The sequence below is a fragment of the Cinclus cinclus genome, chromosome 6, assembly GCF_963662255.1.
Source record: "Cinclus cinclus chromosome 6, bCinCin1.1, whole genome shotgun sequence".
In the NCBI taxonomy this organism is placed as follows: domain Eukaryota; kingdom Metazoa; phylum Chordata; class Aves; order Passeriformes; family Cinclidae; genus Cinclus; species Cinclus cinclus.
In genome coordinates this window covers 27717440-27729147 of record NC_085051.1, presented here as the reverse complement: position 1 = coordinate 27729147, position 11708 = coordinate 27717440, and the positions used below count along the sequence as shown (strand labels likewise).

The 11708-nt window shown below is 40.8% G+C and overlaps 1 protein-coding gene across 1 annotated transcript in view; it reads left to right on the top strand.

Annotated features, from left to right (window-relative positions):
- Window positions 1–902: 902 nt before the first annotated feature.
- RGS6 (regulator of G protein signaling 6) overlaps window positions 903–11708 on the top strand; it is a 102004-nt gene continuing 91198 nt past the window's right edge. Inside the window, exon 1 of the mRNA XM_062494244.1 lies at window positions 903–996. Coding sequence (XP_062350228.1) covers window positions 918–996 — 79 coding nt within the window. The 5' untranslated portion in view covers window positions 903–917. The remainder of the gene's footprint in view (window positions 997–11708) is intronic.

The window sequence follows — 11708 nt, the reverse complement described above, 5'->3', positions numbered from 1 at the left end:
AGAGACAACAACTTTGGGTTTATTTTTGTTAGGCTTCTGAGACCTTATTAACTTGAAGGGAGTTTTTGGAGATGCTGAATTTCTGCATTGTGCTTATGTTCAAATTTTTGTTCTCCCTGGCATTGCCTTCAAGTAAATGCATGGCAAGTGGCTTTAAAAGGAACAAAAATCCCTTCCCTTTTCAGGGTAAGCCAAGAGGATTAGGCTCCTTCACCCTGCAATTAGATCCTCTGATTGCCTTGGCTTTTGAAGATTATTGTGTATCTTTCTGTATGTGATAGATTATGTGTGTGCCTGTGAACTAAAAGGGCGCTTGACTTTGAAAATCCAATGAGTTTTCCTCTATAATAATTTTACTTTTGGTTGTTTACTTTGTGTGCTGACCACGGGACATGTAGCATTCTAGCTAACAAAATGAGGCAGGGGAAATCCTCCTGCAACTGTTCCATCTTAGACTCTTCTCAAGCCGTAAGAAGTTGGTGACTGTCTGTGTTCAGAAAATGAAATCTCTCCCAACGTTACAGTATTGAGGATTCAAATAAATGTGGGAGCAGAGAGGAAAGTAGAGTGGATGCTAACCTTAAACTGGTTGAAGTGCAATCCAGTTAAACTATGGAGCAAACACCACCTTTCCATCACCCCTGATCAGCAAAAAAAGCACAGCTGCAGTTGGATTGTCAGTATCCAACCACTGTCTTCAAAGCTAGTCTATGTTGTCTCATGGTTTCAAATCTCAGGGTTTAAATTTCAGCAGGCAGCAGTGTCTCTACCTCCGTGTTTGTGCATTAATACACATGGTATATTTGAAACCCATTCTACCAGGGGGTAGAGGGCTCCAAAGCACTCATGGTATGTGTTAAAGCATAAACCACAAAATCTTTCCTTTCTTTTGACAGATTGAAGACATTGTTACGAGAATGCAAGATGACAAAACAGGTGGAGTTCCCATCCGCACTGTCAAGAGCTTTCTGTCCAAAATCCCCAGCGTGGTCACCGGTAAGAACCGCAGTTGGCAGAGAAGCAAATGTGAGCTGGTACTTGCTAGCTCTAAACAAACATACTAAAACCACAAAGAAGAAGGGGTGTGAGGAAAAAATGCCCTCCTCTGCTTAATTTTTCTATGTTTTTCTGTTACAGGCTGAAGTATTGAGCAAAGATTCCTTAGTTCTGTTTTAGTAAACAAGCATGCATATTTCTTTGGGGTGAGTTATTAAAAACTGTTACATAGTTTTTGTGGCTGTCAGAATATCACCAGTCAGAGTCATTCCCTATGACAGGGGTAGGACAATCTTAGGTAAGATATCCAGAAAGAAAGTTGAAATGGTTTCCTCACTCATACCCAAATACCATTACTAGACTTTGATCATAGGTAGAGGAATGTGAAATACCCTACATACATGTGTGCTGCTTTGTTAAAGCTCTGTGTACAGAAGTGTGGATGGTGCAGAAGCAGTGAGTCAGAATACAAAATCATTCTTCTGAGTACTTCCAGGCAGAGTATCTTCCAATGCAACAAAGACCTCTGCCATTGATAGATGATGACTTTACTCAGGGTGATGTAAATTGTGTGGAGGATTTGTACTAGGGTTTCTGGGTTTCTGGTACCTGGTTTCACCTACTTAATAGTAGTGTTCCTGAAAGTTCCTGGGGAAAATAACGACTTATCTGATTTGAAAACTCATTCCATAAGCTCAATTCTGCCATGCACAGACTGGCTGATCAACTCAGCTAAAAGAGGATTCTGATATTCTGGTTAAAATTCATAGCATTGACAAGGTAATTGATCTAGTCACCAAGCCGGCATGTGTTACTCAAAAGGAAATAGGAGACCTCACAGCATTTTTAAAACATGGTTAGCAGCTCTCTGGCATGATGGAAACTGCTCCCTTGCACTCAGTTCTGGAACAGCAGCTGCAATTGCATCGTCTTGAAGTAACTGGTTTTCACAATACAGGGGATTTTGAAAAGATGAAGTTAAATATGAACAAAACATCTCTCCAAAGCTCATAAAAATTCTCATATTTGATGGGGAATAAGCTCAGTACAATTCCCTTCAGGTTATTTGAAGGCTGCTCCCTTGTGACACATGGACAGTTCATGAAACCTCTGAGTTTGAAAAGTATGGGAAAATAACAGCCCAGTGGAGCACCCAAAGTTTTTTCCATTTGTTATTTTTCCTTTCAGATGCATAGACCTGCATATTTGTAGACCAAAACCAAAAGAAATATATGTATGTATGTTATTTGTGATTGATTATGATAGATTTATGAAGGGGCAGGTGCACCTACATTTGAAGGGAAGCTGAGGACAGTGGGTTTGTTCAGGCTGGGGAAGGAAAATCTGAAGGGAATGAGAGGCTACAAAGGCAGGGTCAGATCCTTTATTTGGTGTGCATGTTGAAAGTACGAAAGGCCATCTACACAAGTTGCAGGAAAAGAAACAACTCCATTTACATATAGGAAGAAAGTTGGTTATGGTCAGAGCAGGCAAACACGAGCCCAGGTTCCTGGAGGAGCTGTGGAACCAGTGGTTTGCAGCTGTTCAGAAACCCCTGGGCCCAGCTGAACTGAGCAGTCTGACCTAACTGTGCATTTGGCCTTGCTTTGTGCGAAGGCTGGACTAGAAAACCTTCAGAGAATCCTTCCAACCTGAATTACTCTCAGTGAATACTCAGTTTTAGTGCTTGTCTAATTCCCCACAAAGTCATGAACACAGGAGAAGAACTTGTATTTTCAAAAACTTTTTACCTCCTCTTGGGATGAGCTCAGTTCTAGACGATGGCATTCTCACACACTTTTTATTTCTACCTGAAAAATGGAACAGCAATGCTGAGATGTGATTTACTTGTAGGCTCACAGTGACTGTGATTAACAGAGATTTATTTTTGCTTGACACTTCTATTGTAATTGCTTCTCACAGGAGAAATATAAAATGTTAAAGGAAAAGAAATATTACAGGAGTGCCTTGGTGCTCCAAACAGGCAGCTCTGTTTATAGTACAGCAAAGTGGGTGTTTGATTTAAAGTTTGAATACCAGGCAAAGAACTGCTTGTCTCTGTTTTGCTTTCATCTGTCCTGATGCCTTAGGTGTGAATGAGGTATTGGGTAACACCTCAGGAGGTAACACAGGAGAAGAAGCCTCTGGGAGTTATCAATAATGGTCCTCTCTTGGCAGCAGAAGTCTGGGAAAAAGTATGAATAACCATTTTTTGAATGTATGATGAGTATGTACAGGGATGCTGTGCCAAAGACAGATTTCAATCTGCTCTGGAAGTAGATTTGTGTATCCCCATCCCAGTCTTTTGGCTCAAAGTAGGTCAGTCAAAGGAGGACACATCACACCATTATCTTCTTGGTTAAGTCTTCACTTTCACAGGCAAGCCATGGAGACTGAAAGTACGATCGGACCAGTCTGTGTGGCACCTGTGTGCATGTGTCAGACATTGTCCAATGTTCAGTTTAGAGTATGGAATATGGAAAAAATGCCTGAGGGCAGATTTTGAGTAAGTGCTGTGATCCATGCCCAGAATGGGTTTTCAAGCCAATACACATAATGGCAGCTGCTGCAATAAATGGAGTTGCACATTTCTCTTCTAGTGAGAAGAAATTTTCTCAGTAAAATGTAGATGAATTGTTAATTCTATTTTCCCAGTCATCAGACTCTTGTAGGAATATCTCATTATACTAACCAGCACAAGAACTGGCTTTCTCATCTTCTGTTCGGTTTTCATATAATTGCATCTTAAAACTAACCTCGTTTTTGGTTGGAGGACCAAACACATGTACTTTTTTCTCCTACTGGTTCAGACTTGTACAGGTCTTATACAACACTGCCAAAACAAGTCAGAAAGAAGTCAGTGCTGCAACAGCACAACAAAAAACCTTCATGCTTCCCAGAGTGCCCCACATTCCCAACCTCATTGCAGATTCTCTGGTTTTGTGTACTGTCTGATCCTGTGTATCAGTATCTTTGCTACCATAATTCAAGGAAGACATGCAGTCTAAAATCTTTGAAATCTTTGCACTAGTCTGCCCTCCACTCAAGAGGTTTCGATAGAGCTTCATCCTGATCCATACCCCCGACTTCAAGTGTGGCAGTCCCCAAAGCTACATTTTGAATTTACAAATACATTTACCTCCTCCTCCCAGCAGCGGTCCCATGGCCTGTCCCTTGCTCCTGCACTGCTCCTGGCCCTCACCCCAGCACTCACTTGTCTTCCTGCTCTGCTCCCAGCGCTGCCTCCATGGCTGTGGGTGGATTGATGAGTTATGTCCTGGCTGTACTGCCTTGGATTGAGTGCTTCCATGCAAGATTAGTGCACGCAGCCCTGACAGTGAATTTCACCCCGGTCCTGCCATGTCTGTCTTATATAAGCCTTGGACCTCTCTCAGTAGAAAGTGCAAGTTTCACTGAAATGTGCCAGATGGCCTGTTGCTACTTGAGACTCATGAGCTGAACCAAGTTTAAACTTCTGTGTGTTTCTGTCTGAAGAAGCCAGCATGTGTCTTGGCAAGTGCCCATGGAGTTGTCCCAGAACACATCAGAATGTCACTTACTCAAAGAAAATGCATTTGGCTGGAGTATGGAAATCCCACGGTGTTGTGAAAGAGAGACTTTATTATTGAAAATGTTCCCTGATGATGATATAGTTCAAAACAGACAAGTTCTGCTGGAGAACTTTGTACATCCATTGAGAAATTAGCTCCCTTGGGGCCAGTCTGAGAGTGTTGCCTTTTCCCTTCAGAGGAGCTCAAGTACATCTCTCATCCAGATGCAGCAGCCACAGGCCCAAGGGAGAAATAATTTCCTTATGTCCAGAGATTGAAAAGCCCCTGTTCAGGTGAACTGTACAAAAAATAAAAAAGTTTGCTGGGGCATGGGGAGCAGGCCCAGAACTGGCAGTGGTGGCAAGAGCCAGCACTCATCGCCTGGCAGAGCCCTAGGAGCAGGCTGCAAGGCTGGGTGCATGGCCAGAAAGCTGGCTTTCTTAATGCTTCTTTTCAGGGGTAGAACTTGCCTTGATGCCTTACAGAAACTACTGTCATTGAGACCAAAGCCTCCATGAACTGACTACTACTATGTTTGTCTTCCCCAGGCTGTCTGTCCAGATGCTTGCATCACCTTAACACAGGGCTTTCACTGCAGGACTGAGTCTGATACAGATTTCCCTCAGCATTTGGGTAGTTCTGTTTTAGATATTTTGTCTTTCTTCTGTAGTTCTTCTTGTGAAAATAGGACACTTGAAATGTGGTACTGACTCTGTTTCAGACAGTTAATAGATGTGGATAGTCCCAAATCTAAACCAAGCTCAACCTTCTACTAAGCATGAATTAGCCCATTTAGTTAAAACAAGCAAACAAAAAGCCACTAAGAGACAAGCAAAAAGACTTTCCAAAATTTAAATCAATATCCAAACTTATACTGGGTATTTACAGATTTATGAAGAGCATAAAGAACATGTTCATGGGTTAGAATTGACTTATATTTATATGTGCATACTGTATACATTTTGATGGTTTTCCCCATTTCTAAAGAGCAGATGCTGTACAGTAAATTCAACAGTTTAGCAGTTGCTTGGTGGAAATTGGCTTGCCAAATGCTGGTTGGGCATGCAAATCCATTTATTTCTCATTAAAAAATCAATTGTTCTGAGCAAATTGCATCTAAACTGATTCAAGTCAAGACTGGGCTTCTTCATAAAAACTTACATTTCCTTCTTTTATGCATCTCTCCAGTTTGCACCCAGTGGAAATGTAATCCATCCATCCCTCAATAAGAAGTCTGGTATTTCAAAGCTGCCCTGAATCACACAGCTTTAGACATGTCAGCAATTACATGAGTAGCACATGTTTTGCAATTATTTTTTTCCTGTAGCTTTCTCTTAAGCTGTCTACTTGCATGCCAGGAGACAAATTAACCCAGTTAAGGAGTCAAACTCTTATGCTGTCTTCATCCACAGCTCCCACCTCCTTCCCTTTTTCTCCTTAACTGCATCCAGCTTCCTACCTTTCAAATGGTGAGAAGGATGAGGGAGGAGATGAAAATCAGCTCCCTGAAGTGTCACAATTTCGTGCCTGTTGTAAAGATGCAAAGCAAAAGCTTAAAGGATTTGATTTCAGAGGACAAGGGGGATAGCAGATTAATCAAACAGGATGTGGTCGTCAAAGAAATGAGAAAGCAATCAGAAGTAACATTTTAAACAGTGGATATTCAGTATCTCTTTCTGTGCATCTGCACATGTGTACACCTAAATGCATGTAAATAGCGTGCAAGTTTTGAGAAAAATAACCCTAAGAATGGTAAGTGTTGCATGCAAGAAATAACCAAGGACAGGTTTGTGCATTTGTAGGTGCTGTGCAGAGCGAGGACTGCTGGTGTTTGTGTATCACTGCCCTCTGCTGCAGCCAAGCTGCAGTTCAGTTCACATCGGGCTGCTGCTCACCTTCCTCACAAGTGCTGTGTCTGTATTGTGCTTTCCCAGCGCAGGGGGAGTGCGTGTGGTGTGCTTTGTGTCCTGCTCATTCCATAGCAGTGGTCCTTCTGTGCCCTTCTAAACCCATCCCAGATATTGGGGTGTGTGTCACTTGACAGCTGTGCTGGGCTTGGAGAGGAAGGATGGTGTTCATAGCTGACTGTTGATGCTACTTCCATGTGAGTTATTCATAATTCTCCATCCTCTTCAGGACCACTCACCTCCAAAAAAGCATGCTTGTACATCACATGAAGCTTACATATCCCATAAAAATGTGTGCATGCACATGGGATAAATCCTAAATTATTAAATAAAATTAACCATCACTTAAAATTACCAAAAATGGACACTCTTCATAACTATGTTCTTTCATATGGCAGCACTTGAAAGTATTTGCACCTGAGATACTGGAGGAAGTGCACATCACAGCAGGTGTATCAAAATTTGGCTTAGGCTGCTGAAGCACTTAAATACCCATGCTGAGGCTTTAGTATTATTTCAGTCAATAAAAAGGTTTCTTAAATGCTAAAGCCCAGAATGTTATGAGAAGTTTTACTTCTGTGCATTAGAATTGTGAAGGTCCTTCCTGGTTCTGTTTGTCTTTGCTGCACTTGAACCTCTGCATCTGTCAAGTGAAGCTATGATAAAGCAGAAACTTAAATAATTATGCTGCATGGGTATTCCTGTGGTCAAGGAAACTACAATGAAACATTGCCCAAATCACCAAATGATCCAGCTTTATCTTTCTGCCGTGACTTGTCTGCTTTTTCTGGACCTTAGAGATCATGTCAGAAAGGAAAGTCCAGGACAGCCTTCCAGCCATGTGGGCAGAAATTAGAACACAAAATTACAGTTTTTCTTATTGTCAAACATGATTATAAGAATTGCTGGACTGGAAAGCAACAGATGAAATCTATGAACCTGAAACAAAGCAGATCTAGAAAAAACAGCTTAGTATTTTTTCCCTACCAAAATTTGTTTTTAGGCCTTTTCAGTCTTTCAGTTGAAACTAAAAGCTGTAATAGAGACAGATTGCATGACAAATTACCTGTTGAATTCCAGTGTTTAGATGAACTGGTAATTCAGCTACAATAACAAAAAATATTAGATATTAAGAAGGGTCCTGTTGCCAACTGCAGTTTTATTCTGAAACACAGCATTTAGTTGATGGAATATTGTGGATAATGAATAAAGCATTAAAAAGAAAAGTCAACAATATTTCAATGCCTGTAGAAATACTTAGGGATGAATGATTAATGCTTTTCTGCATTCATCTCATCTTCAAAAGCACAGCTGTATTACAGAAGGTTGTTTCCTGATCTGAATGACACAGCAAAAGAGCAGAGATTAATTATAAGAACTGTGTGGCTTTGTTTTTTTGGATGGGATCGTTGAGCAGGCTGCACTCAAGCTGCAATACTTAACCTCTCCTGTCTTCATAGCAACCTGGGAGTTGTGTGGTGAAGGATCTACCAACATAGTCTTGTTTTTTCACACTTCTTGCTTTGTTTTTGCCCTTCCTCCAGCATTGCTGTGGGTTGCAAAGCATCAGATTCACACCAGAGCAGTTTTGCTCCTGCTGTGTCTGAGAAGTCACATCCCCCCTGAGGAACATGTGGGGATCTGACCCTTCAACAAGCCAGTTTTACTTTTGAGGTAGTGCAAAAGCAACAATATATAAAAGCACAGTGATAATCAACAGCAATGTGAAGGCAGAATTTTTTGAGTGTAGATTGATAGCCATTGCTTTGAATCTGTTGCTTAGTTCAATGCCATTCCAACCCTTAGAGAAATAACCAACTCTTATTATTGGGTGAATACATCTGCCTCTTTATTCCACGCATAGATTCTCTTCATTGTGATCTAGCATTCTTTGGCTTTTTGAAGTCAACATAATTTTTAGGCTATTATTTATTGGGCAGATTCTAACTTGCATTTTAATTAAAGTTTATTTTGCAAAAAACCCAAGAGTTTCTTCTAGGATTTAAATTTCCTGACTTTCATCAATGTGTTGTGTTAAAGAAATGCAGAAGCTAGCTTCAATAACTGTAAATCTGAGCTCATAAATAATTTTTATGTGTTAGGCTTGATAGGTGAGTATTGTATGTTTTGATACATCTCAGTTACAACATTGAAGTTACTATTAGCATAACTCTTGGGGGCGAGGGGAAGAGGAAGGGTTGGCTTTGCTTTTTTGCTTTAAATAGTACAAAGAATTACATAGACCAAGAGTTTATTTTCTACCATAAATAGCCAGAAATCACTGTTTCTGGAAGCTGTTCTGGGCAGTGAGAATATATCTCCACAAGAGGCTGTAGGCCAAGGGGGTTGGCATAGTTCTAGATTGGACAAACTGTAGGGCCTGGTTTATGTGAATACCCTGAATGGTCGATGAACACCTTGTTTTATTCTGCCTGTTCCAGCAGAAATGCACAGCTCTTTGGTCTCTTGTATATTTGCACCTGAAAGTGCCATAGATTTGGCTTTAGAACCTGCTATAAGAGAAGCAAAGACGACAAAAAATGTATTCAGGTTTTCCATTGCTAAAAATATATACATTTGCATGTTTTCTTCGGATTTTTTTTTCCTGTGTGGATAAATCTCTCAAAACTGCATGCTGGCTTCCCATGGATTTGTTTTGAGTATGGTGTGAACTGATGAGCTTGGATATTTTTGATGTATGATTCACTACCACATGCAGAGAAGAAAATTATATTTTTGTCCTGCAGAGCAATAAAACTAAGCAATTAGGTCTTCATTCAGTTAATTCCTGTTTGGTGGCCGGGTGCTTTCCCAGAAGAGAGTCTCAGGATTCTGTTCTATTGCAAGGTCACTTGCACTGTAAGAATTTTCTTCATGTCGATAACTCCACAATATGGCCAGGATTGAAGACTAAGTCTTACCTAGGAATGAATAATAAAACTGACAGGAAACTTTGAGAAGTTGGTTAATATAATATGCTAAGTATACTCATAGGCAAAAAAACAAAAGCATAGACTGATGAGAACAGTAACTCGTATTTCTAGCAGTGGTAAGTTTTCTATCAAGTTATTGTAGGGTGTTGTGTGGTATTGCACAGAAATTCTGGGGTTTTTTAACCTATTTTATCATGGATAGGATTGGATTGTCTCTCTTGGTGGGGTTTTTTTGTGTTTTTGTTTGTTTGGTTGGTTGGTTGTTTTTTTCTTTTTCTTTTACTTTGGAAACTCAGTTGTTTGCTGGCTGATGCCAAAATAGTTGTCAAAATCACTGAGTGAATAATTTTTTCTGATGAGTTTTCCTTTCATGATATTTTACTTTTGCCCTAACTCCTCAGTAAGTTTCATTCCTATTTCCTGAACAGGTTAGACTGATAGTAAACCACACTTTTTAACAACTGAGTTGTGCCAAATGTCCAGTGTTGAATGCTGTCTATGTTTTCTCTCCTGAGACAGACAGTGGCAAGTGTGCTTTCTAAGGAAACAGTAGAAGTCATAGAAAATAAAAGTTACTGTGTTGTGATAAAATTTTGATCATAAGACTGTAAGCTAACGAATTAGACAGTGGCAAATTCATCAAAGCTTATTTCTTTTGTCAAACAAACAAAAAAAAAAAAAAAAAAAAAACAACAACCAAAAAAAAAACACCACACACAAAAACCCCAACCAAACAAAAAAAACCACACCAGAATCTGAAGACTAAATCTTCTAAATATGATTTATAATTTTGCACTGCAGCATCTCATGTTCATCATTTACATCATTGCTACATAGGCAGTGCATTATAATTTGGTTTTGTGTTTATTCAGTTTTTTAAGTAAGAAGAGTTGATTTTAGAGCTCCAAAGAGCATAAGGTCTTTGACACTCCGACCTCTTGTTACCCAGTCTGTCTGTACGTCCACGGTTGCCCTATCCTGGATGCAGAATCCAGAACTTGTCTTTGTTAAAACTTCGTCCATTTGGTGATTGCACAGCCCTGTGATTTGTCCTGGTCTCTCTGCAGGACCTCTCTGCCTTCAAGGGAATCAACAGTTCCTCCCAGTTTAGTATCATCAGCAAACTTACTCAGTATGCCTTTGAGTCCTGCGTCCAAGTTGTTTTTGAAGATGTTGACAAGAGCTGTCCCTAAAAGGGAGCCCTGCAGAGCCCCACCAGTGACCTGTCACCAGGCTGATGTCACCCCATGCACTACAACCCTTTGTGCCCAGCCTGTGAGCCAGTTGCTCACCTATGACTTGATGTGTTTATCCTGCTGTGAGCTGGACTTTTTGTCCAGAAGGATGCTGTGAGATGAAGTATCAAAATCTTTACTGAAGTCCAAAAAGATTAATCCAACTGGCTCCCTTTGATCAACTAGATGGGTTTCCTGGTTATAGAAGGAAATTATTGCTGTTGACAAGCAACAGATCACGGCAGGCATCTTTCCTAGTCAGCACCCTTAGTACCTGTATCTTGAAGTTCTCATCCAGGTGTTTTGGGGATCTTCTGGATCTGTTTGTGCCAGCCGTGGGGTATTCCCACAGTATGTTAGCATGTCCTGGCATCATCTCTCTCAATGACTTCCTGCTCATTTGCTCCCTGCTCAGCCCATTAGGCTGAGGTGCCTGAGGCAGAAGAGTTACTGTAGCCAGCATCATAGAGAGCATCCTCCTCACAGCTCAGCAATCCCCATGGCTGGGTGCTGACTCAAAGCAGGTGGGCTGGGAATAGACATGAAGCCCTGAGCTCCCACCTCTCTGTGCTGGGGGAAACCATCTGGCAGCTTTGATGCCTTCCTGAGGCTCTTAGCATCATTATTCTGTAATACTGCTCTATCCTCCCCATTCCTGGCAAATTTCTAAGGGTTGTGACATTAGAGGAGGGAGAGATCAGAACAGTATCTAATGCAATCAGGGAAATAAAGATCAAGAGAGTATCTCTTGCAGCCTCTTTACTGTAGTCAGCCTGCTTCTGGAGCCCTGTGCAAGTTAGATTTGAGCATAACTTCTAATTAGGTATCTGGGTCATGTTTGACATGCTCTTGTTTTGGCATTGACGTTTCTGTGCTCCTACTTAGCTCTAAATTTGCCAGCTGTTTTCCTTAAATAATTCCACTTTCCACTAAAGGATTGTGTATCTTATGTAATGACACCCACGGTAGTGTGAGGCCAGTCATAGGGATACAGAGGTAGAAATACCTCAGCATTTTATACCAGCCTTGGCATTCCTTAATTGAATCATTACAATTTGGATTCCCATCTCTGCTGTGACAAGCTTC